The sequence below is a fragment of the Camelus dromedarius genome, chromosome 4 (genome assembly GCF_036321535.1).
Source record: "Camelus dromedarius isolate mCamDro1 chromosome 4, mCamDro1.pat, whole genome shotgun sequence".
Classification (NCBI taxonomy): Eukaryota; Metazoa; Chordata; class Mammalia; order Artiodactyla; family Camelidae; genus Camelus; species Camelus dromedarius.
Window position 1 is genome coordinate 65,186,594 of NC_087439.1, and position 27,376 is coordinate 65,213,969.

General features: G+C 36.6%; 1 protein-coding gene across 47 annotated transcripts in view; it reads right to left on the minus strand.

The window, feature by feature from the left end:
* The window catches only part of MAP2 (microtubule associated protein 2), a 263,444-nt gene that overhangs the window by 19,544 nt on the left and 216,524 nt on the right, over positions 1-27,376 (minus strand). For 12 of the 47 annotated variants that reach the window (XM_031451870.2, XM_064485019.1, XM_064485017.1 and 9 more), the window contains 8 exons: positions 20,555-20,800; positions 15,057-18,812; positions 14,655-14,861; positions 14,345-14,479; positions 11,404-11,465; positions 7,909-8,079; positions 6,809-6,956; positions 2,332-2,672 (listed from right to left, as the gene is read on the minus strand). In XM_031451870.2, the coding sequence (XP_031307730.2) occupies positions 2,332-2,672; positions 6,809-6,956; positions 7,909-8,079; positions 11,404-11,465; positions 14,345-14,479; positions 14,655-14,861; positions 15,057-18,812; positions 20,555-20,800 (5,066 nt within the window). The remainder of the gene's footprint in view (positions 1-2,331; positions 2,673-6,808; positions 6,957-7,908; positions 8,080-11,403; positions 11,466-14,344; positions 14,480-14,654; positions 14,862-15,056; positions 18,813-20,554; positions 20,801-27,376) is intronic. The other 35 variants (XM_064485040.1, XM_064485022.1, XM_031451881.2 and 32 more) reach the window with 19 other exon arrangements.

The window sequence follows — 27,376 nt, forward strand, 5'->3', positions numbered from 1 at the left end:
TTACCTTCTGCTTCTCCAACAAAAGTCACTTTGTAACTAACTCCAATGTTCTAGATTTCTCCCAAGTCATCTGAAGCTGTGACAGGACACTTTTGCATCAGGTTAACACTTGCATTATGGAGCAAGAGATTTTCTTCAAATGACATAGTGATTTTGAGGCTATTTTTGTTCTTTCTATAATTTTTATGTCATATGTCTTCACTAGCCCTTAATTACCATAATCTCTAGGGCAGCATTAGTTCCGCTCAAAAGAACATCTTGATACCTCTTTTATGAATTACCAAATATAGTAGAAGTCAATTAAAATTAGACATAGAATTATTCACAGCCAGATATCATAAAGAAGCAGAAAGAGAAAACAAATAAGTCTTTACATTTTTGGTTGGTTTAACTTCATGATTCTAGCAAAGCTGAGGCTAAAATCACTTTTTTATCTTTCTACCTTAAAGAGTTTTTAAAAATAAACTCATATATTGTCAAATTATATCAATGATTATTCCCTTTCTATTAGATTTTCTTTTTAGTTTCAATAAAATATCTTTGAGATAATTAATATTTCCTTGTGATTCTAAGAAAAAACAGATTCTTTTAAGCATCAATATTTTCCAGAAGATAAGCAAGTAAATCTCACATTTAGTTAAATACTAGAATATTGGGATATGTATAAAAAGAGAATCACTTTTAAACACATATGATAATTACTCTATTTTAAGGGGTAGCTCAAAAAAGCTAAAATGATAAACTTTCAAATTGGTACTAAATCAATTTTATTCAACTTACTCTTTTCAATGAATTATGTATAAATATAAAAATAACGTGATACTTGGATGTTTTCAAAAGCCTCAAAATACTTCCTTCTGGAAATGCAGAACTATGCGTAAATGCAAGAGTAGGAGATGTTTGGAATCATAGGCTTAAATGTGGTAGAATTTGTTTTTGTTTCTTTTTCTTTCTTTTTTTTTAAATTTTGCTTAAAAAGTGTTTCTTGTAGCTCATATTTTTAATAACATTTTTCTATGAAAAATCATCTTTTTGTGACTATATTATTATAGAATGTTACAGTTGTTCTGAAAAGGGCATAGTGAGTCCTTCCTCCCTTCTTTGAGGAAAATTTTTCTTAACTCTTTGGACTTTCTTAAGCAGAATCATAAGGAGAAAGCAGAGAAGTTTGTTGCTAAAGGAAAAAGCAATATTAAATTTTGGTTTCAACAGTGAGTAGGAGTCCTTGATAGCTTCACGTTTTGGCAAGATATTTCTTCTAAACCTGCTGAAAATACATTTTTTTTTTTTTTGGCATGAAAGAGGGAACCAGAAATCAGTGGCAGAAAATATAAGACACAAGAAAAAGGGCAGAAGAAGAGAATACTGAGGCTAAAAAGAAAGCCTTTCTTGAGATATTGAAAAGGCATCACAAATTTGTTAATGTATAAAGGAAATTACTGCTTTCTCTCTTCTTTCACGCAAGGATGAGTGTTTTATCTCTTCATTGATGATAAAAGTCAAACGGTGGATATATCAATATCACAAGGGAAATATTAAATGATACTTGTATTGTCTCCTTCCAGGCTAATTGCTTTGTCCAAACACATAAGAGTATAAGCAAGGTTCAGGTTAAAGTAGAACTCAAAGTCCCCTGGTTGGAAAAAAAATGGGAATGTTTGCTCTGAAGCTGAAGTTAAGAGTTAATAGGTAGAGTTTTACTAATAACTGTATTCAATACAATTAATCTTACATAGAAGTTCTAACAGAACCACACATAACTGTCTGTTAATTATCAACACAAATATCTGCTGTTTGCGATGCTTAGGCGATAGCAGCCAGAAAAGAAACTTGGTGAACCATGCTCTGATCTGGAGTGAACCTGGGGAAATGGTAGAAGATGTCCTAGGAAATCCTCGGAGAAAAGGAAGGAGATAAAAATCCAATCGCTAATAGTCAAATGAGCTCACAGTCAGGATCCAAAATAGATCACTCAAATTCATACCAGAGATGTAACTTTAATCTCTTAAGTTCAAATCCACAAAGCAATAGAGGGACACTCAGAAAAGATCTGTTAGATCAATTGAAAGAGGCTTCTACATGGTTAAATCAATTTTTATCTAAAAATAACCAGAAGGGATGGATATATCATATGATTTCCACCATATGTTATAAGCTAGCTTTCTCAGATAAGCTCCAAACTCTTAGCAATAAATCATAACCAGTAACTCTTTAAAGCTTCCATCTCCCTTTTGTTTTAAGAACCGTTAGCCTATTATACGAGGATGGGCCCCATGATGATTAATGGGATTTTACTTCTACAGCAAATATGGATGTTCATGTGATTCTTACCTGTCCCCCTTTAGGCTGGTATTTGATGTTGTCAGTCGATCCAATTTTGGATTTGACATTCTTCAGGTCTGGCAGTGGTTGGTTAATAAGTCGAAGCTGCTTGGGAGTCGCGGGAGATTTTGGAGGCGTACGTATAATGGCAACTTTCTTCTCACTGGGCACCAAGATGGCAGACTTGGGGGTTCCTGGTGTGTGAGGGGTCCGGGGATAGCTAGGGGTTCCAGGAGTGCCTGGTGTGCGTGAAGAATAGCTTGGTGGGGTGCCAGGAGTGATGGCGGTGGATCCAGGCGTAGTGGGTGTTGAAGTACCACTTTTTCCAGCTCTGCGAATTGGCTCTGACCCTAAATTAACAAACAAAACCACAGTGTCAGAAAGTTCCCCCTCAAGACACTGGTCTTCCCGTCGATTGTTAGAATCCATATTCATTACATTTCTAAAGTGTTCAGAATATTTAAGAATTACAGCAATGCTCAAAAAGTGAGAACCTCCTATGTTTAGATTCATAAACTTGGTGACATTCGATTGAACATGCATTGCTATCAATGCGAAGATCATACCTGGAATTTAGTCTTAATTCTCATTAGGAGTGTGTCAAAAAGTATTTTCTATTTATGTGACCATTAAGTCAGCCTTTAGTTGGAAAAAGAGCCTGCACTGAATGTTCTTTGTGGGCTCAAATTTACTGAGGGTTCCTTGATTGATATGCAGACCGTTTGTTCTTTTGTGTAGTAAGTTTATTCCAAGATCCAGGTTGATATACAATATAAAACTGTGTATTTAGATCATATACTTTTGGCCTGTGTAGAAAAGTATTCAGCTCTTAATAAAAAAAAAATCAGTTCTCTCCTTAGAAAAGTGGGATGTTGTCACAATTTATTCACAGTGAATCTTGTCCCAGATTGTGTTTGCATGTATTTCCTTTATAAGGAAACTTGTCTTAGCTCTTATTTACCAAAAAAAAAAAAAAAAAAAAAGTAGGCTATTTTTGCACCTTATTCACAAAGAATCTTGCACCAGACTGTGTTTTCTTCTATACTTTTCATTACTGGTTTGCAGTTTGGAGTCAAATCAATAATCCCTCACTGTCAAGTATTCAAGATACTGCAAGATGCATTTCTTTGCCTCAACTTGGCATTAACCTCATTTTATCATTTAATTCCTTTCCCCGTTTTCCTATGCCATATTCCTCTCATATTATCTTACAAAGCACTTTTGTGAATACCAAATATTTGATAACCAAACATACACACATGCAATAGAGACAGCTCTTACTATTTCTAATTTAACAATGGGGACATTGAGGCTCATTTACCCAGATACTAAACTCTAAGCCAGATATGATATTTAGCTTAACATTTGTTGAACTTTCTCTTAACTCTAAAAATCTTTTCTCTTAAAATAATACCAATAATAGAATACCAATTTATGTTGTTTACACTTATTATACAAATTCTTTCACTTTTAAAAGTATTTTATATAGGGGCATGATTTTTTTTTTTTACTACAGATTATGTTTACTTCGTAAAATCAACGAGTCTTCAAGAAATTTTGTAGAGGATACAGATATAACTCATTAATTTTTAAAGTCAATGAGGTAAAAGGGATCTTAAGAGTCTTAAGATGATGTAATTCATCATCAGTATAGAAAGTTCTTCTTGAGATGGGGGACAATTAATCTTTGCTTAAATATTTCCAAGGAGTGAAACTCAAGAGCACTTCTTAGAAAACTGTAGTGTGCAGACAAGGTAAATCTATCCACTGGTCTAGGGTACATCTCCTGGAGAAACAGAACAATTTTATTTGCTCTCTCAGTCAACAGTTTTCACGTGAAAGTTGCCCTGTGTCCTTTTGATCTTTTGGCAGAGGCAAAGCATAGGTAGACTCTTCAACTGACACTATAAAATTGGATATGAGAAGAGTAAAGTGATAAACAAGTAATTTTTCTTGCTTTCCACAAATATGACATTTCAAGACCAGGATAATACAACCACATTCAACTTGGCTTTTTGTAGCTTCCTGGCCACAAAGTTTGTTCATGGACCAAAGTTTTGATGTTGGTTTGAGTCAGTCACTATGTCCTGAAAAATCTCTTCAGAAACCTTATTTCTTCCTCAAATGTATTCTCCATCACTTCATCACTTTTGGATAACTCAGGTCTTTTGGGGAGAGGGGTCATCTCTGTATTACTTGCTGCTATACTAGCGCTGGTGTCTTTCATGGGGTCTGAACAGTAGGAGTTCAACATATTTTCTTTATTAATGGTATGAGTTTGATTCAGAATTTCAGTGTGCTGAGGTGTTTTTTCACTTTATAGAGATTGAGTTGAGGGAATATTCTGGATGTGCATAACAAGTTTTACTAAAAGAAATATAATTTTCTAATAGTAAGAGTTTTTTCTTTATCCCTAGAAAATGGCTTTAAGCTTTGAAAAAGTAAAGGATGAAGGTTTTGTGTTGGATCTGGAGAATGAGGGGAAAAAATCACAAATATTAAGAAGGTCTTAACACTGCTGTTCCATAAATATGATCAATTTTTATTATAACAAATTAGTTCTAGTCATCAAATATGACAAATTTGAGTGTTTATTCTGAAATAGAAAAGGTTAGATCTAAGTTACTAAAACAATTAAAAATATTTATGGATTACTGTATTACACTATTTTCTTATTCATCTTGTCAACTCTTAAATGACAATATCTTTCCCTCTTCTTGGGCTAAATGAAGTTCCTGCATAGCATTTTCTTTAAACCTTCAACTGCTGTACAAAATGCTAGAACATTCTGGTGTGCAGTTAAGATGAGAGGCAAATGGGAGGAGGCAAATTGCTTGCTCTGCTAATTGTCCCTATGCCTTTTAGCTATAGAAATAAAACAGACCCATGTTCTTAGATTATCGGAGTATCAGTTATGTTTATTACCAAATAATACAATGCAGCATACTTATGACTGTAAGTAAAGTTAGAAGGTCAAAATAGAATTGGCTCAGAACATAAAAAGTAATTTGTATACAGATACATTTTAAAAGGCAGAGCATAGTGGCTCAAAGATGTGGATTTAAGGAGAAAGTGCCATTTTGCTTCCACAGCAACAAATACAAGCAAAATTCAAGGTGTGCCTTTGGGGAGCATTTGGTGCCTTTATGTTGTCTCAGCATCCCTGGTGTTATTGCTGATGCCTAATTCCAACTCCAGATATTTGGAGTTAAATTCTTTTCTCTGGAGATTACTAACCCTGAAATGTCTTCTTTGCTAGTTCATTTGAATACTTTATATGCGTTAAGGTGAAAAAGAGTTACAGTGATTTCAAAGTGTTCCTAGCCCGTATTTCAAAGGATGTTAATGCTTCACGAAACCAAACAGTGTAAGGCACGATTGCTCTCATTATAGTAAGCACTTTCATTGTAAGCAAACAAAACAAAACAAAACAAAACACTGTCTAAGTGTCATACAAAATAGTCACACTTGAAGTGGGGCAATTACTATTAAACATTTAAAAAATAAGTGGTGAAGTCAACGATGATGTGAGCAGCAGCGATTTCCACCACTTTGTAATGGATTTTGAACGACAGAGATGTGATTCTCCAAATGTTTCCACCATTTTGTAATAGTTTTTAAATGATAGGGATAGTATTCTCCAAGTGATTCTACAGAACAGTTCCCTAGCACTATTTCTTCCAAATAAATATTAAGAGGATAGGTTGTGAATTTATTAGTGGGCTAAAAACCAAATTCAACCACTTACTAGCTGTGTAGTATTGGATAAGTTACTATCTTTAAAAGATCAGTTCTCTCATCAGTAGATTTAATGAGTTTTTAAATGTCTAACCATAAGCATTGTTAATTAAATTGACTAAAAAAAGTATGTTAAGATTTTAGCATCTATATGTGATCAGTAAATGGTATTTATTTTTGTGGTAATAGAAACACATTTGTGAAAGTAATTTGAATTACTAGATGGTTTTGGTAGCAACGGACACATAAGTGGATAATGACTGGAACATTTTTATATTCTTTACATAAACTGTGATAATCGCCAACCAGTACATTATGAAATCAGAAGAGATCAAAGCTATTGCACGGAATGTGCTATGTTTACAGCCCCACTAGAATGCAAATTCTTAACAAATTGAGCAGGATCCTTGATTTTTGATTGTTGATTTTCTAGTTAGATTTTAGAATTGGGAATTCTAATAAAGGTTTAGCTTATATAATAGATCTATATTTAAAGAAATCCCTGAGTATTGGTTTTCTCTACTAATTAAATGGATAATAAGGCAGCATGTATTCATTTATTCTATCAGTTGTTTTGACTCAACAATTGTTTTGGATCCATTGGTAGTCTGGATTTCTGATTCTTAGGACCAATACTTTTAATGCATGTTTTATTTGAAGATGTAAAATATAAATACATTATAAGCTACTCCACTTAAAGGATTTTTTAAAAATGATTGAAGAGGAAGCCAAACCGAAATAAACCTACTAGTGGTTCGCCGTGCTGAGGAGGAGATAGAACTGTTGAGAGAGAAGGAGTTCTCATCTCTGTCTCCCGATACACCCCGGCGAGGAGGCAGAATGGAGGACGGTCTCGGCAGAGAAGAGCGCTTTTCTGGGCTCTTGGTTACTCCATCCTGATTGGGGAAAACGAAACAATGTTGGGTTCTTGTGAATCTTCGTTTTAATGATACAAAGTGATTACATTGCTCTGGCTAATTTTTCCTCCAGTGCTTATAGATGAATTTCTTTTAAAACATCCTACTGAATTTGATATACTTAGAAGCATTTCTGCTTCAAAACTTGGAGTTTCGATTTGCCTAGAGGTTTTATAAAAATATATTACTTTGGAGTTAGTGCCAAAAATTGATTGTGAAATTCAAATTCTAGATGATAACATGAGTAAAATGAATGTACTCAGTTAAGTTTTCTGTAATTAGTAATCTTACTGAAAAACCTTCATCAGCATGATAAAATATGAATCAGAAAGGGCTGGCAGTAGGGCACTGTATGCACAACATTTAATGGTGGCTACTCGCATGTACTGTGCACTTCTGTGACAGGAACGCTAAGCACTTTACATGCTTTTACAATTTAATCTTTACCAAGAAAATATTATATTTACTTTAGAGCTGAGGAAACAGGTTTCATCAGTTTACATAATTTTTTCACGATCACTGAGTTCGTGGATAGCAGAATTAGCATGACATCCTGATGTGTCTGATGCTGAGTCCAAATTATCTATTATATTATGTATAATATAATTTAGTGTTATTAGAGTATACAATATTGTATATATGTAATATTACATAATATATTTTATTTGTATGCTTATTAAATATCAAATAAATAGTAAATTAATTATGCATGGTATACTTTAGAAAAAGACATTTTCTATTTTTTAATGATTAAACTATTCATAACTATTGAAATATTCAATTTGTCTTTGTTTTTAATAAGGTCTGTTGTTTATATGTCAAACACTTTAGAATTGAAAGTTTCTGCTTTCATACAAGTACTGAATTGCATCCTATACCCTTCTCCCAAATTATGTTCCTTTCTGCACCTTTGATTGACTTGCTGCCTTACCTTGTTCCCTGATTCTGAGTATGGCAAACGGTCTGTGGAGCCCGCTGAGCTGGGCTGTATTAATAAACTGTCAGAAAATGTAGCCCTTTTAGTCGTACTAGGGCTGGCTGAGCTGCATCGTGGGGACTTTGTGTTACCCTGTAAGGCAGGAATCTTTGACAAGGTAGAATTCTAGCCATGAAAGAAAACAAACAAAAGCACAAAATAAACCAAACTATGAAGCAAAAGGAAAATTAAAAAAAACACATAGACATATAAGAAATTAAATGACTACTTTAAATCAGAACACATGATAAGTGGTTATAACCAATGATAGAGATGTATATTTATGTGAGAACAAGAGATTTTCACTGAACTCTTTTTAACTAGAACTAACTTAAGAATACTCATATAATGAGACTATAGATTAAAATATTACTTGTAAATTCTATGCATAAGGTCTCTGATTAACCCATAGGTCTTATAATGATACCAATACCTTGAGAGTCTATTGGAATTATTCTTTTACTAAACACAGCCCTTAAATGGTATGTATAATTGATATTTTGATTACATTTCAAGAACTTTAGAACAAAGTATATTTAAGGCCTAATAATGGAAAATACTTTTCTAAGCTGAGAAATTGTGTTTTCAGATTATCTACACTGATTTCATTAGAAAATTGCAGATTTTATATATAATGAGTTCATTTTATGAGTAAGAGACATACCAGAGACCAAGTTATACCACAGAATAACATTTTTATGTATAGACTACAGTTTGTATAATGTGTTGTAAGTTCTAAAAATGAAAGTTAGCACTGAATAGATTGCCCATAAAAACCACAGGACTTATTTTACAGGTGTTGATAATGCCTGGGGAAACTGTTGACAAGTCCGAGTGTAAGTGGGTTGAATGTATATATACGGCTTTTGGAGAAAGCGAGGCTGGCATGCCACACATCTCATGGGAGACTGTTAAAAATATAGACAACTATGGCAAAGCTGAGGAGATTTTACCTTCAAATAACTAATATGATTTAGTTGTTACAAAAAGAGAAATTGAATCTAAGATTTTTGTCTACTATTAATCTCCAAAGCCACTTCAATACAGGCATCAGTATTCACAGATTGCACAAATCACTTCTGGTTTTACAGACCCAACACCTTGAGTGGGAAATGTAACTGGGTCACCACAGGTCATTCTTTTTTGATTGACGCTACCCACAAAATCGCGAATTTCAAGTGTGGTATAGGAAAGAAAAATAGAGTAATTGGATTGCTTCAAATTATGAAAGACAACTACTAATCTCTCGCTATAAAACAAACACAAGATAAAATGAACAAACAAACAAACCCAAATGAAACGAAGGATTATAGATCCAGTTTACAATAAAGATCAATTAAAAAATCAGAGAGAACTGTACTGATGGATGAACTGAGTATCAGAGATAAACAAGGTTTTAGGAAACATAGGAGGAGGATCAGGTTACAAGGAAAACTGAGGAAAAAAGCTGGAAAGAATGGTGGTCTAGTCTCTCCAGAAGGATGAGATGGGCATTTACAGGGGGAAAAAAACAGTTAGTTTCGTGTCAGATGCATATGGTTTCTGTCTGAGGTGTAAGCACTGAATGCTAATTCTTCTTTAGTTACTTGAAGACCAAGGGACTTGAAATTTCCCAAAGGTTTTTCAAACAAGGTACACTTAAAAATTCTTTTCCTAACCACTATTTTAATAATAATAATAATAACAATAACAACAACTATTCCGTTTATTGATAAATACTATGTTCTAAGCACTATAGAGTGTACTGTTTTATAAAATTACCATATTTAATGTTCATAACTCACTTATGATACAGGAATTTTTACTCCTCCCCTTATTTTCAAAAAATTAAGACACAGGAAGGAAAAGATCATATAGCTAATAAATATTCAAAATTTGTACCTAGTCTATTTCACAGCCATGCTCTTAACCAACACAAACTACTAGTTCCCCATCAGAAACAGAAGGTAAAGAGTACAAACCTTGAAATAACAGTGTGGTCAAAATAAAGGTGACAATTACCAAAGCAATAAATGGATTCTATTGCTTGCCATATGTTCAGGAATATGTTTGAAAAAATATATATATATAGATCAAATATACATATATATATTTAACAATATAAAGTCCCTTGGGTTCAAGATGATATAAAAGGTTTGGCTGTCGTTGAAAATGGATTCCTATTTTTCACAATAAAAAGCAGAAGTCTAAAATTTTATCAGTTTTTAAAAAGCTAAACAAATAATAATGATGTACATAACATATATGATGGCTAAGACCCAGAACATTGTGATACATTACTAATTAACATCACTCAATTTATTTGTTGTAATTTTAGGATTTCATTAGTAGCCTTTTAATTTTTTTCTTTCAATGAGAAAGAAGTAACATATTTCGTGCTGACTTTGGTCTTTCAAAAGTTTTAAAAACATAATTAATAATATAAAAAATAAAATTTACAAGACAAGAGGTATAAAAGACTTATAAACAAAGAATAAGCTAAACATTAAAACAATCAAATTAAAACAATAAAAAATTTCATCTCCATAAGTTGGCAAATATAGAAAAGGTATAGGAATATCTAGTAATAATGATGAACACAGGCATGTTCATTTACAGCTAGAGGACATATAAGTTCATATGCAGCTGGAGAACCTTTCTAGAGGACAATTTGATAATATGTAGCAAAAACTTTAAATATGGACTTTCTTCTTGAAACAATGATTTCACAACTAGAAAATTATTCCTAAGGAAATGCATATGGATACATTCATAGGTTTAGCCAAAAGATTTCTACAGTAATATTGCTAAAATAATAGAAAAACAGTTTGAATGTCAAATAAAGGAAATTGATTAAGTATATCATCATAAAACAGTAAAATGCAATATTATGTAGTCACTAAAATGATGTACAAGAATGTTTAATGACATGGAAATCTTTTTATTGTTTAGTTTAAAAACTGATACACAGTATTTTCATCTTTGTTATTAAACGTATAAATGTGTAGGAAAAAATTAAAAGATTTTACATCAAAATGGTAACTGCAGTTATATTTAGATAAGGATAATAAATAATACATAACTTATTTTTGCTCATATACACTGTTTTTCTCATATTCTTAAGTGTTGTAAAATATAGTTGTGTTGATCATAATGGTTTATCTTGATTCTATGAAAAGTAAATAAATTGGGCTCCCCAATTAGCCAGATCATTGTATTGTTTCATATGTTTTTGTCTTACTAACAAAGAGGCAGCCTACATCCCAGCTCTGCCCTCACCAACCACCATCACATTCCAAAAGATACTAGGACATGATTACACTGAGAATCCTTCTGGGTGAATGAATGATTTAAAATGATTTAAAAGAGTAAACCTCTAAAGTCTAAGTTATATCTAAAATTATTAAAACATTGCCACTAATACCAAAGAGAACTTCAAATGAAGAACAAGGAAAAGGTTATTTTACTCACAGAGACTTTGTCCTTTGCCTGTTTAAATACACTGGGAGCCTGAGCTGATTCACCACCTGCTGCTGTTGAAAGAGAAGATACAAACAAACAACCCCAAACTTAGTGGCTAAAGACCACGGAAGTACATTTATAACACCTTTTGGATATTTAGTTGTGTCAACAGACAAATGCAAAATGGATTTTGCTTATACTGAGACTCAAATTCAGTAACTAAAGAAATCTGAATAATAATATAATAGCATGTGGCTCCCACTATAGCATGTGCTAATTAACATAACCTGGTGTTTACCAGAGCACAGGTAAGCACACCAAGTCATTTTCCATCTGTTACCAATGTACCTTCTTATTACTATAGATACAGATAGATCCTTTGGAATGGAAATCACAGAACAGTAATCTGAATGCTGCAAAATTTAAGGAAAAGGAGAGTGATTGGTTGCTGGGGTTGGCATCATATAAAGAGTATTCACGGAGATTCCCAAACTCTCTTTATGTAGCCACTGGCATACCTACGGACATTTCTGCATTTTATACTCTAAACTGTCACATGTGCCAACCCCTTTCCCTCTGCACCCCTTCATTTCACAATATGAATGACACATTTGCTTGATGGGAAACGCACCATGTGAGAAGGTAAAGGAAGAAAAATAGCTTGTCAAGAAAAGAAAACATGAGAGGAATTTTAAGTTCAGTAATATAGAATATGTTTTACACATGCACTTCCTGGAGGAAATTATGACCACATCTGTTACTGTTGTTTCTCTTCGTGCTGTTTTATACCTCTGGTTTCAATTTTCAACTCCACCACCTCTATCAATAATTTCTGTTGACAACTTTCCTGACCTGACTTAAGTATCTTTCATGATTGAACATAACCGTTTGTGTTTTGGAAAACCATCCCTATTTAAAAATTGGGCTTAGAAAATAAAAGGCATAAGCTCCACCTTCGTTTTCTTTCACAAGAGAAAAACCCTTAGGAAAAAAAGTGTTTACCCTTATAAGCACTCCGAATGAGTTTCAAAAAGGTTTCTTAGGTCATATGCAGTTTAACACAAAATAATGGTCTACGATATGTTCTATGCAATTTAGGACTGGCTAGTAAGAGTATTCATGATTCTGAAACTAATTTTTTTAAAGAAGTATCACGAATGATGCCTCTTTACTGCTTTTATACTACATCTCACGTTTCTGTGACAAGGATACTTCGCTGTAAGCCAATGGCACTCTTGTTTGATACATGCTCTCTGTTTGAGTATCTTAATATTTGAATAGAAAAAAGCGAGGATCCTAATTAGTCCAAAGCTCTTAAATTTCCTTTAATGAATGAATTAAAAAGGCAGTATACTCTCAGTGTGGCAAACTGAATACCAATGACACACAGGCACTTCACCAAACCATTTGATGTTTCTTCTGATATTGTACAATCTTAATATATTTTTCACCTTTTCAGGTGGTATATAGGATTTTTATGCCCAAACCAAGAGATTCTGCCTGTGCAATCATTTGTCTAACTAGAAGAAACATTCCAAGTTCAGGGAAAATGTACTAAGATGGGCTATAAGATTTAGAGATGTCATGTTAATCCTTAACTCTTAACTTAGATGAACTCCTCATTCTAAACTTTCATCATCAAAGTTTGTTTATAACTACAAGCCTTCCACTTTCAAATCCTGCCTTAACACACTAGATCTTGGGAAAAAAAGTACATGAAATGATTCCTATATGAAGAACACAAATAAAAATACTTGAAATATTTAGTGGCTACCATAAAACCATCGATTGCCTTGATTTTCTTTTTCTTCCAAGGGTTAATGCTGCTCTTAACCCTTTAAAGCCATCCAAAGATTTACATAAAGGCACATCTAATGTATAATGAGAAGGAAAATTTTCTTTTCTGATTTAGCAATCTGAATATCTTCTTTTGTAGACTCCAAGGGTGCCCCATAATCAATGCTAAAATGAAATATATTCTAAATTAAGATTATCCTACTATAACTGTACATTAAAATAAATGCTTTGCCCTGAAATTTAGGAATAGAGTTTGCATTATAGATATTATGTATGGGCTTTCATTATAGTTTGTACCATGTTTCACTCCTTCATGCTACTACTTTTGTAAACAGTAAAAAACAGGTATATTTGAAGACGACAGAACAATAAGAAGGTAGCAAAATAGAAATAAACCACATTCTAAGATATTTAGAGGGAAGGAGTTTTATCCTAGAATTCTGAATACTAAATTATATAGGGAAATATAGCAGTTTGGATCCAACATATTTTAAAGAATCCCATGGATAAAATGTCAGTTAAGAGATACAGTACCATCGTTTGAAAGCCTGGCTAATTTGGGATATGAAAAATAAAATCTGATGGGATTACCAGACAATTTCATTTTCCTTTATTTTTTCCCCTTTCATCCAAAAGCAAAATAATTTTCCAACCACAATTTTACCCCAGATTTGCTTTGCATTTTCCATCTCAAAATCACTCTGCATTCTTGGTGGTTCTCAGGAAATTTATCAACATCAGTAACAGATTTGGCAGTAACAATATAGAAAATAGGACAAGTACGTATGGGTTGAAGCATGAGGGAGATAAATAAGCAAAATAATGAGAATGCATACCACGGTTATATTCATCGCCATCGTCTAACCAAACACACAGAATGAAAATAGGAATCCCCAGAACGTGACACTAGAGCACAATGCCAAGATACAATCACTGTTAAGTCTGAGCATGACAAAGAAACAGATGGTCATGACCTCTTCTGCAGGGAGGGAAGAAAAAAAAAAGAAGAATGATACAAGACACTTAATAGCGAAATTGTTCATGACTGCTGAGATTCTTGGAAGAAAAACAAAATGAAGCTGCCACAGTAATGAGGTAAAAAAAAAAACACGTGTCTATGTTTGCCAGCCACATTGCAGAATTGAACAGTCACCTGTCGTTTTCCGCTTAACACAGGAGAGATGAGTTGGTCTAGTATATTTGATAGCAGGTTTTAAAATGAATTTCCTGGAGGGAGAGTGGGCCTGAACTTCTGTTTTTTTAGCAAGTTCAGCCTTCTTATAAACTGCTATGAATAAGAAAACACAAAAAGCATACCATCAGGAAAAAAATGAACACTTGGAGCAAAACCAAACGAAATTTCATCAATAGTTAGTTACCACGATTACACAGTTTCTTCTACAAAAGAGTAATAATGAACTATTTCAAAAACATTTTCTTAAAGAAGTGATTGTGAAATGAACCTTTTTTCCTTCTCACTTCATCTCTGGAGACTGTGCTAGGTTCCTTTTTAGCTATTTTTCTTTCAGGAGTGGAAATTCTGCCTCTCCCGGTTTTAAAGGGCTTTTCTTTTCTATGTTTCTCAAGAGATGGTCTCCGAGCTTCCTTTTCAGCTTTCTCCTCTTTAGGAATAGTTTCTAACTGTTCTGTCATGATGCTCCGATCATCATCTGCGGATCAAAGCAAACCATGACAACAACAACAGTGACATCATTAGTAACAAATGTACAACATCCTTCATCTAGTTAACAAAGTGCAAAATCAAGAAACAAAGGGACATTGTAAAATATTTAAAACAAAAAAAAAATTCCTTTAGGTTACTGGGTTTTATCTGAAAGTAGAAAATTTAAAAAAAGATTGCACACCTTGAGTGTCCACCCAGAGGCTGTCCGCATCCATGATGGAGTCATCAATAGTGGTCTCGTCTTTGTAATCGTCATAGGTTTCTGTCTTGTATTCTGAGAGTGCAACCTCTTCTCTCTCCGGGGAAGCCGGAGCCTCTGGGGAGCCCTCCTTGGGTTCAGCCTGGGCTTCAGCTGCCTCTTCGACTTCCAGCTCTTCTTCGGCACGGGGGGATGGCCTCCTCTCCACCTCAGGCTGCTCCAGGGCTGCAAAACGCACGCTGTGGGAGCCCGACTCCCCTTCATCAGTTGTGGTTTGCACTACAGTGATGAAATCGTCCTCGATTGTTACAACGGACTCAATCACTCCTTTGTGCTCACCTGGGCAAGTCTCCACAAACTCCTCCCTGACACCTGGGACACCCAGATCGGTAATCTGAAGGGTGTCTGAGCGGAAGAGCAGCTTATCATATTCTCCCTGGGCTTCTATCTCTTCTTCCTCGCTCGGAGCCTCTGCTGGTTCCGCTCCGGCGGCTTCTGGCAATGGCTCTGCAGCATCGGAGGGTGTGACAGATATATCTGGGGTCTCTTTGGTTTCTTCTTTTGGCGGCTGAATAAATTCCATCTGGACATCGGCTTTCTCATCTGGGGCTAAATCAGCTTCTGAAACAGCAGGTGCACAGGGAATCTCCACAGACAATTTGATGGCAATCTCGTCTTGAATTAGAGAAGATTCTGGGGAAGTTTCCTTCTTGCCCTCATCAGCTTTCAAGGACTCCATGGTGAGGCTTTCATGCTCACCGCTGGACTCGTAGGATTCTTCTTTGTCTACTGCCTCCTGGTGCACCAGGTCAGGCTTGGCCACCTTCTCCTTGACTTCTGTCTCACTAACTTTGGTGCCTTCTTTCACGTGGCCAGACTCAACTCCCATAAATGCATCTGCCTCCTGAGGTGCTGCAGATGAGGGTGTGAGGTCCTGGGTAGCCTCAAGTTTCAGCTCTGTTGCTTTTACCGCATCTACGTTTAGCCCTGAGGCCATTTGTCCAAAGTCACTGATTTTAACATCTAATTGACCCTGGTCAGCTTTCTTTGCAGCAAAATCTAGTTCCGGTTCAGCTTTTTTAGGTGGTTCAACCTCAGCTGCCTCTGGCACTGAACTAAGAACTTTCTCTGCTTTCTCAGCCACGAGAGGTGATGCATCTTTTGATACAGTCAGTTCTTTGGCTGACAATTCCTGGAGGGTTACTCCTAACTCAAAAGTTTCAACTTTATCCCCCGCCTCTTCCATTTCCTTGTCATGTTCTTTTGAATCAGTATGTTCTTCACTTTTTTCCAGCACAGTATCCAGCTTATCATTAGCTTTCCTCTCCTGATCAGGCTCCCTACCCAGTCCTGATTTGTCACCAGAGATATGTGGGGATGTGTCTTTCTCAGCACTGAACTCATCTTTGACTCTTCCAGCAGCTGCCAGTTTGACTTCAATCAATGAAAGATCTGTGGCCAAATCTCTCCGCACTTTATCATCAGTGCCTTCGTAAAAGGATCCACTCTCCCCAGATAAATTCTCACTGTCTTGGACAGGTGATGGGAGTGGGACTGTGTATTTATTGAACACACAGTAGCCCAGGTCCTCAAGCTGACTGTCAGTTTTAACAATGACATGGTTCTCATCAGTGACAGGGGGCAAGCCAGTGCTGCTCTCCTCCACTACAGTCTCTGATGGGACTGACTTCCTCCTGGCAACCTCAGCATCCGCACTCACAGAAGCTAATCTTGACCTTGTGCCTGCCAGATCCAGCATTTCAGGCAGGTCAGGGGCCATGACAGTGCCGTTTTTGTAATAATCTTTGGCTAGGAAAGGTGACTCACATGTTGTCTCCACTTGGGTACTTTCCTCTCCTGGAGCTTTCTCTCCCTCTATCTGCTCTTTTTCTTCTTTGCTTTCTGTTGGGAAGCAAGGGGCTTTGTCCACTGCAGGTGTTGTGGCTGGAAGGTAATCGTCCCCTTCGTCCATGCTTCCACTAGTGTTGGTTAGAATATCAGAGGCCAGTGGAGAAAGATCGTGCCCCCGACCAAAGTTAAATCCAAGGGCGATGGAATCCAGGCAAGACATGGGCAAATTGATTGACATGCTTCTTTGTTCAATTGCAGACCTACCACCAAGTCCTAAACTCCTGCTTAGTGTCAAATCGTCCTTATTCTTACTGTGGAGATCCCTTTTCTCCCCATACACTTTTGGATCAATAGTGAACATTCTTTCTTGAGGAGAACTGGGTTCTTCAGGTAACTCAGATGGATAACTTTGTGCAAGAGTGCTATACCCTGCCTCTTGTGCTGGAACGCTGGGCTGGGATTCTCTATCTGCCGGAAGACCCTTGTCGCCATTTTTATACGTGGGAGACACGGTATCAAAAGACTCTTGGGCACTTTCTCTTGTGTCACTCAGTTCATAGTAATCACTGCCTGGCTGGATGCTTTTTGTCACTTCTTCTTTCAAAGCAGATGTTTCAAAGTACTTGGACATTCCTGACTTATCTTCATAAAATGGCATGTCAAGCTCAGCTGATGTTACAGCTCCAACGGCTTCAACTTTACTGTCTTTGTCAGCAACTTTTTCTTCAAAAGGCTCCTGGGCTGCACTCTTTTCACTCAGTGCAGCTGGTTCGGTCACGACTGTCTCCAGTGTCTTATAGGTCATGGTTGAATCAGTAACTGCTTGCTCTAAACTTACAGGGAATGAGTCCTGTTTTGATATATCTGTGGTAGGTTCCTGGCCTTTCTGGTCTACTTTTGAGTAAGTGTGCTCTGTGGAGGGCTGAATTACACCTGTTTCTTCATCTGTCAATTTTGGGGGTTCGCTCTCTTTAGGTGTGGCTTCTTTGTCAGATACGGTTGGTATTTCTTCGAGTTTTAGGTGAGGTTCCTTTTCAGTAAGTGTAGGTTCCTGTCCAATGAGGGTGGGAGTCTCTTTTATCTGCATACTCTCTTGCTTTATTGCCCCTTTCTCTTCTAAAACTCTCTCTGGGACACATTCTTCCACAATTGAAATGTGAGCATCTTTGGGTGAGGTAATTGCCTCTGAGGCTGGTGCTTCTGTCATTTTGTCAGGTTGATCCTTCTGGAGCTCTTCAACTTTAGAACTATCTTTGGTTGTCCCTAGGATACCAGTTTCTTCCAGAGATTTTTTGTCATCCAGCTGTAATAGGGCAGGGGCAAAGGGTGATGCTTCTGCAATGACTTCATTTTTCACAACACCTAAAGGAAGAGTGAAGCTTCCACCCTGAAAGGGACTTGGCATGGGAGAATCAAATTGTTTCCCTTCCCATTTTGGGATATCCTCCAGTACGTCTTTTTCCTTCATGGGTGTGAGGGGGCCAGGAGATACTGGAGCAACTAAACCCCACTCATCCTTTTTGGCTTCCACTGGCATTTGGATGAACCAGTCCTTTTGCTCTTTTGCAGCTGGGGGCTCTGCAGGAAGGCCAATATCAGGTACCCCTAGGCTTGGTTCTGTCTTCTGTTTCATGTCTTCTAGGCTGGCTTCGAGACTGTGCCCAAACAGAGTGGGTGGTGCTTGCTCTTCTCCTGTGCCTTGCACGTCCTTTTTTTCGGGGGAAGTTTCAGTTGTCTCAGGCTGAGAAACTAAGGCAGCATGTTTAAGGTCTTCACCAGGCTTACTTTCTTTCTCTGACTCCTCTTCCTTCTTGTCTAATGGCTCGGCTGGAGAGGGAGTCAATTCCTGTTGATCTGGGAACTCCATCTTCGAGGCTGTAAGTAAACCTGAAGTAATTGGGTTGATTTTTAAACAAATAATAGGCAAGTGCTTTCAGGCAGTAAGCTTAAAATCATATTTTGAAATGACAAATGAATGGTAGGGTATAAAGAAAAACTATGAAACATGCACGCATGCTACTTATCTAAAAATCAATATGAAAATGTCAGGACTGAGATTTATTTGTATGATTGCTAAAATGAATTGCCATCATGAATTAATGTGTACAGGAATTGTAATAAGAGTACATTTTGAGTAATCTTTTTTTCTTTGTTTGGTCTCTCTAAACAGTATGTGATGTGTACCATAGTAGAAAAAAATTTCATGTGCCTTCTAAAAATTACAAATTAAAGAATACTGAATATATAACCAATGTTAGGGTACAAAAAATCTATATACTGATCTAAATATGGAAAGGAATTGATTTCTACTGAAATCAATGAAGCATTTGTTTTCTCATTTAAAAGTGAATCGGCAGGCCATGGGCAGAAGCCAATTAATTTATAATAATATGTGTTAAATAGTTTCAGTTAACTTAATCAACAAATGCCAGGACCAATTTTCTGGGCACTGAAAGGTTACTAGAATAAAGTTTTAGAAGTCATCAGAGATTAAACGTCGTTAATACAAATAAATGTTATTGACTTTATATGATATGACCTAAATATTGACAAGTCAATTTCTACCACATCTCAAAAAATTCTTAAGTCCTAATCATTACTTAGTGTGTATGGTAGATGTGAGAAAATCTGAATATACTGTTAATACTGGGAAGTCATGTGAGTAACATGATTTTAAAAAGACATTAAAATATCTTTCTCTCCTTGAAATGACCTCCTTCCTTGGAACATGACCAACTAGTTAGTGAAGCACTGACCAGTCCTGGCTTTGGAGATGCTTCACAGAAATTAAATGACTCTTTTAAATTTTAATCTGATCATCAATCCAAAAGGCTTCAGAGTCTCACTTGTCTCTTAACGTCAAAGTTATTCATTGTGGTCACTAAGGCTAAATGTAGTTATCTGAAAAAGATTTGGGGAAAAATAATAAAATTCAATCATCTCTCGAAGAGCAAGTGTATGGGTCATAATTATCTTAGATACTTGTGTGTCCTGTTGTCACAACAGAAAGGAAATACATTATGAACTTTGTAGCAAAGGTTAGATGAATGAAAACTCAAGAGATATGGTGATGATCAAAGGTGTTGGCTGCCATGGAAAGGAAATGATATGAGAAGCATCAGCAGGAGCTTTTAAGGAAACCAAACCAGTATTCATTGAAGCATAAAAAAATACAGCACATTGCGGTTGCAAACAAAAACAATTCGACCACTGAAGCCTGTATGTGCCAAAATTCAACTCTACGATTTGAAAGAAAGCATATGAATTGCTGTCCCCCCTCAAATAAAAAGAAAAATATACATGTATTAGCAATGTGACTGGCAAACATTTGAGATGGGGGCGGGGGGCGGGGGAGGCGGGAAAAAAAGCTCACACAGCGTCATCAGCCTGGCTGCAAAGCGTATTGTATCATGGCAAAGTCAAACCAGGAATCGGCTGCAGCAGTGGAAAACCAAGCTGCCACACAGCACCTGCATAAGCCACACTGTCTGCTCATTAAGTCTAAAAACAGTGGTCTTGGCATCATGAGAAGACCCAGCGATGGAACAGCATTGGAAAGGCATCAGGTTGGTAAGCTGCTGGAGAGATCATTTGCAACAAAACACATGCAGATCCTAAGAAAGACACACCTTCCCTGGCAGAGGAAGGGGTTTTTACTTCTGCAGACACCTCCGTGACCTCTTTTACACTTTCCTCCTGGGGGGCCCCTGCTGGGGCACTCTCTTCAGGAACTATTTGGGCCTCCGTACTAGACTCCACTTGGCCCTCACTGAGGCCCTTGTGTTGGTCTGAGGCCTTGGCAGCCCCACACTCTTTCCCAGGAAGAGTGGCAGGTTTCTCTTCCTCAGCCATTGGACTCTCTAGCGCTTCTTCTTCTTAGGGATGAAAAAGATGTTGACATCATGACCACAGAACAACACACGAAACAACAGAAATATTATTTAATGAACACTTTCAGCTCCATTATATTGACCTCACGAGAACCTCTTTTACCATTTGGATGAGCAAATTAATATCCTAATACAATGGACATTATGTATTGTTCGCAAAATTAGTACGTATAATCTGCTAATAACGATGCCTTTTAACGTCTCATTAAAAGGCTATTTATTTTAAAACGTGAGAGCTGAAAGGGTTTTATTGCTCTGTTACCCTCAGTGCAAATGGCAGTAAGTTATACACATGTGGAAAGCTTGCTGGAAATAAGAAATGGGGCTGCCGGATAACAGATGGTTGTGAAAAGATAGATGCACTGATGATGTACTGAAAAAAACCTTCAAATTTGTTAGACATGTGCTGTTTTCTCCAATGCAGGAAGCCCCTACATACGAATTTCTGATTACTGTATTTAAAACATACAAACTTCACTAAAAAAAAATCTTTGGGAATACAAATTCTGGCCTCAAAATAATATCCAATCAACTACCTTATTATCAGCTTTATTATGAAATCCATCAGAACTATTTAAACTGTAATTTATTTAGTATTTTTAAGGCAAAGACTAGCTAGCTCAATCTGTTTTAACTTCATTGCATTTTATGATTGGAAAATATAAAAATTTTTGAGGAGTAAGTAAAATATTTTGAAAAAACAAGGTCCAGGTAAAATTTAATTTCACTTACTACTTAGAAAAATCTACCTCTGGAACGCAACTGTTATCATATTGTTTAAACCACAGAAATATCAGTAACGTAGTTCTTGTAGAGTTCCCTTTGACAATGAATAAGAAAATGTGCATATTATCATAAAGTCTCATTTCTGCAATTGAAAACAAAACCAATAAGGGAAGATAATTGAGTGTCAACAAAACTGCCAAAATATCCTCCCAGTTGATGTATATCACACAGAAAAGTGTTAACAGTTACAATGTAAAAAAATAAGTTTCTAAAGACCATGAATTATTGTGTTCATTTGTTTCTCATTTACCCTTCAAATGCCAGTAAAATAAATCCCATTTTATTGCTCGAGAAATTTCAGGGAAACAGTTAAGCTGTTTTATAGTTCTGCAAATGGAAGACTTTTATGAAATTCCTATGAAACAATTATACGTTGTTTAAATGGTCCTATGAGAAAGACTACAGATGGAAAGGAAAGGATTTTTTTGAGAAATATTAAAACTCTTAGAGGGGGAAAAGAGAACTACTTCTATTTCCTCACATTTAGCACTCAGACATTTTCATTTTTGTAATTTAATTATGTCAGTAACATCTTAAACATTCAGATTCTAATTTATTATTAAGGCCATTTTTATTATGTCATAGAATTAGAGATTTTGATTACAGCTAAGAGACTTTTAATGTAGCTGCTTTACTAATGTCACCTTATTGGATGGAATCTAATCAACTTAATTTACATGTTTTCCAAATCCATGTAACTTTTTAGCTTTCCATTTTCTCACTTTGTATAAATCATGTTTATTTTCAACAACTGTTCTTTATTCACAAATTCACATATTTTTCTGAATTGTTTTATGTTTACTTAGTTTTATTCAATATTGATTATATTTCTCTATCAGAGTGTCTGAGCCATTGAGCTCTTGTCTTCCAAAGGACTCCTGAAGGAGTTTATTATCATGAATGTAGTTGGTGAACTACGAGTTCATTTCCCATTGCCTTGGAACCATCTACCCTTACATTAAATATTGTTCCGTCTGAAAATAAACTCTTTCCTTAAGCAAGTTATTTTTCCCTATTTGAAAATAACCTCTTCACTTAAGTAAACAAGAACAAAATTAGCTCTAATTTTTTCCTTATAAAAACTACCTTGTTAGAATGAGGCAAATTGCAGCCCACTGCCCACTTATTTTATCCTCACAAGAGCCAATTATACCCTAGCGTCTCCAACTTCATGAGGCTGGAATGACCAAAATGTTGGAGCATTTCCTTCCTTTTATCCCATTTATACCAATTTGGACCAAGATTTAGTCACTCAGGGAAGTCTCTATTGTTTCTGTAGATGACCAAGCGATTTGGAGAAATAAATTCATTCCATAACATTTACTCTACCTTAAACAGATTCTTCAATCTTTCCCCTTTAAAAAGCTATCATATTAACATAGCACTAAAAAGAAGCCTAATTCTATTTAAGTCTGGTCCTAGTAATATTATACATCCAAGGGAAAAATTGTATTCAAGGTCATCTTCTTTGGTTTGGGTAAAAGAATATATTTTTCCCCTAGTGATTTATTTGCAAGGGGCAGAAAGAAGTCATACCTCATTTGAACTTTTTTTGTTTCCCTCTCAGAAGCAGTGATACAGAAAAAAGGAAGTACTCCCATGTCTCAAATAAGGCTTCCTACCTATAAATTGTTGAGGTATGGGGACGGACATAAGCTATGTAGGGACTTCACCTCCATATGGAAAAACAGGCTCCTGTCACTCCCACCCCACATGTGATGGCACACTTAGTATGATGCATGTGGTCAAAGCTGCAGGCTGGGGAGGAGGAGCAAAAGGGGACCATGCTGGGTTCACCTTTCTCCTGGCCTAAGTGGGCCTCTGCACTCTGCGCTGGGACACTGGGGAGCGCACTAGAGGCAGTCCATTGTGAGCTGAACAAAGGATGCTCATAGTACTCCTCATCGGAATTGCAAGGGTCATCATCAGGCACAGACACCGAGATGGAGGGAGCTAGGAGTCTACGCCTCTCCCCGCTGGTGGCAGGTTCGTGGCTGGGGAACCTGTGTAGAGGACCCACTTGATCCTCAGCCCCTTCATCTACAAACAGACACACAGGAAGAAACTGCAGGGAGAACTGGACAAGACAGACAAGATCAGACAGACAAGACAAACACCTGCACAAGGACACAGGACCACAGAAGCAGCACAGCAGGATGGAGGGGAACTGGCAAGACCAAGCTGATGGAGGATGGGAGACAGTGAATGTTCCATGCTTCAGTAGCCACTGAATTTCAACTATCCCTTAAGCAATTTTCCCCTTGATTTAAATGAATCGTATGCTCTGACACACCGACTGCATAATAGACATTATCTTTATATTCCCCTCAGACAAGTCAAAATAACCACAGAAACACTGGAATAGAAACAAAGCAGTATGCAAATGCATTTTTTAGAAGAAATTCAATTACATTCATTTTTCTCATGCTTCCATCAATATATTTGTAAGTTAAAATAGAGGAAAGTTGTTAGGATCTGATGCCTGTACAATTACAAGGGAAAATAGTCCTGTTGAAGTACAACCTTAATTATCTCACATGGTTAGCATTTTGGTTAATTTAATTCTTAGTTAATGACTTTAAGCAGAAAGTAATTTTTAACTTCAATCCTGTTAAGAAAAATCTACAAGGCATTATTTTTCCTTCCTGCCTTACTAAGGGGAGCACAGTCAGGACAGCCTTTTCTTTGGATGCAAAATCCTAGGCGTCCTTTACAGCCCTGGCTCTTATTTGCATGGCTGTGAAAGTATATGGTTTTAAGAAAGTACCTAGTAATACACACTTGTTTTCTTGTGTTCTGTTTCTCTTCTGAAAACTTAATAGAGATACACTTAGTGGAGAATGTCTACAGAGTTGGCTTCAGATTCATTAAGATTTTCTTTGATGTGGTTTAATTTACACCACTGGCTTTTGGCTGTTTTTATATCTCAAACCCCTCATTGCATATTGCTCATTGAAATGCTAAAGGAACTGCTCTCATTTCTGTCCTTTCCTGTGTCTTAGCTTAGAAATCTGCATTATTTAAATCTATTTCCTTAGATACATGAGTGTATATCCAACAGTTTGCTTAACATTTGGAGTCTTGCAAACATCAATGAGCCGTGAGGATGATGACAATGAACAATATTTGGCTGCTGATGTGGTGCAGAGACTGCATCTCAGGCCTACATGGCAGGTTACTAAATTTGCTAATCACTATTTATTTACTTACATAGAGAAATAATTTTAAAATTTTATAATTTTCAATAAGAACAAAATTTGTAGTATCTCTCTGTATAATTTTTATTTCAAGCAAAATTTAAGTGGACAGAATTGCAGCATTAATTTGAAAATACACTGTATTTTTCGGGCACTAATTTATTTTCAGCCAACCGAGTGCTGACAACTGGAAACGAGCCTGAAATCAGAGGGATACGAAAATAACATTTTTCAGGAGAGAATACTTTAATCTTTTGAGCACATTATTTACTGATGGTTCCATGGAACTTGTTTCTGGATGGATGTTCAGAACTTTCTCAGCCACGATGCTTATTATATCAAGGGATAGAAGAAACCTAAAATTACATTTGATATTCTTAGTTCAACTCGGCACGATTTCTCAGCTGAGCTGACAACTGTCTGAGATGTGGCCTACAACACTGGCTGAATCAGAAGCCCTGGGCTTGTCACATGCTCCCAGCCATTCATATTTCCTCTAGTGACTCCCGAGGCTGTAGACTACCCCAGGTACGCAACTTCCTTCTAAAACTTCTAATACGTTCAACAGATTGCACAATCAATAAGTGAAAATGGCATATGTGCCTCTCTGCTTTTCAACATTTTCTGGGGAACAGAGCAGACTACTGTACAAAACTAAAGAATGTAAAGCTGAGAGCTGATAGTTTAAAGGTAATACTCCTTGGATGTTTTAACCTTTTGAAGACTTTGGCTTCCTCTTTCTTGTTGCTCTTTTTGAAAGTACCAAAACGTGGAAACAGCCCAGAGTCTTGCTTCACATCTGTAACACTTCTAAGAAACAGTACTTTCTATTCTGAAGACTTTGCCTAATCAGAGAACAACAAAAACAACGAAAACTTCAAGTGCTTCGGTGGAAAAGTAGCTTCTCTGTAGAATTTTTCTGGCCCTTAACCAAGCAACTTGAAAAAGAATATCTGGCAAAGCCCAGTCTTCTCTGGGTACTATGAGCTGTATGCACTAAGTCTCTGTTTAGGACCTACAAGTCAGCAGCCCATCTACATAAGTCCCAGAGACGTGCCAGGGAAGTGATGCTTAGAGGATCATGACTGGCTAAGTCCAAACAGTGCACCAGGTTCCAGTGATAATGATCGAAGACAAGAGATCCTCATTTGCTACAGAATTGTGTGTGGTGGGTGGTCTTGGTTCATATTCAAATGGAGGTGCAATACATAATTATAAATAAATACATTATAGATGAATGAATGATTTACTTGGAAGTGGTTTGGGGGAAAAAAAAAAAAAAAAGGAAATCAGTCCCGTGTGGCTTATAACAAAAAAACCTCTCCCTGGACGATCACGTTCCTTTCATAGTCCCACAGTAAGAGCCTAGATAAGAGACAGCTTTAGGGATGCAGTGAGGCTGTGTTTGCAGGGACTTAGATTTGTATTTGAATGCTGGGTAAGCCACTTACTAGCTATGACATCTTGGGCAAGAGTGGAAGTGAGTATTATCTATCCGTGTGGGTTGCTCAGAGGATTAAATGGGAATAGATCTGAGAAAGTGCCAAGTATCTCAGTTCCATACACGCTAGTCTCTGCCTTCAGTACATCAGACAAGTTGCCATGTACCTCTGCTTTTTCCTTTCATTTGACACATCAAAGCTAGACTTGAGATTTATGAAAAAAATGAATTCATAACAGTTTTGCTCTTTAAGGTCAGGACTGAATGCTTCCTTTTACTGCAAGTACACAAATTTTGAAGGACTCTGCTTTTGCCACAAAATAGAATGTTTCATTTAATAATGTGACATTTTAAAGGACAGGGTGGCCTTATGAACCTTGGACTTTTACATAGTTCTTTTGCATAATGATAAATCTTCAAAAATGAAGCTTACCTGACTTCAGTGGAGAAACACATTCCCCTAATTTGTTTTCATACAAACTTTTTTAAAAAAGTATTTGAAAATTTATATTGGGTTAAAGTAAGGTTCCCCACACAAAATTCAGCCTTGGAATGTCAGCCCCCTTTGGTACAAGGGAGTCGTCACTTTTATGAGAGAATTGAGTCTCTCGGGGTATCAGTGACTTGGCGATTTTGCCTGTCCTGGTATCACAGCTCCTGTCCCCTGGCCTGGGACAGCTGGCTCCACTGACATTGTTTATCACCATCTCTAAGCCCTTTCCATTCTACACGTTTTTGACTGATGACTCCCCAGTTTACTGACTACGTGTGCTGCCCCAATGATGTGGAGAGAAATTGCTTCAGACTAGCAGTTATAATGTGGCCATGTCACTGACACAGGGAATCATCACCCTAGGATTCTGGAGCAAACCTAAGAGGGCAGAAGGATTCCTGGTTCTGTTTTCAGATGATTCCATTATTCTTTCACGGGCTTCCAAATTCTAACAGTTGAGTCCAAATGACAACTACTATAGTCAGACCAAAAAGAAAGAGGAGATTAATTTGAAAAACATAACTAGCACAGTTTTGGTTCATTGTACCTGGGTTTCCTTTCTAAGTGTGCTACTTGCTTAATTTCTTCATCAATTTGGATTTTTTTGTTTGTTTTTTGGGGTGGAGATAATTTGGTTTATGTAT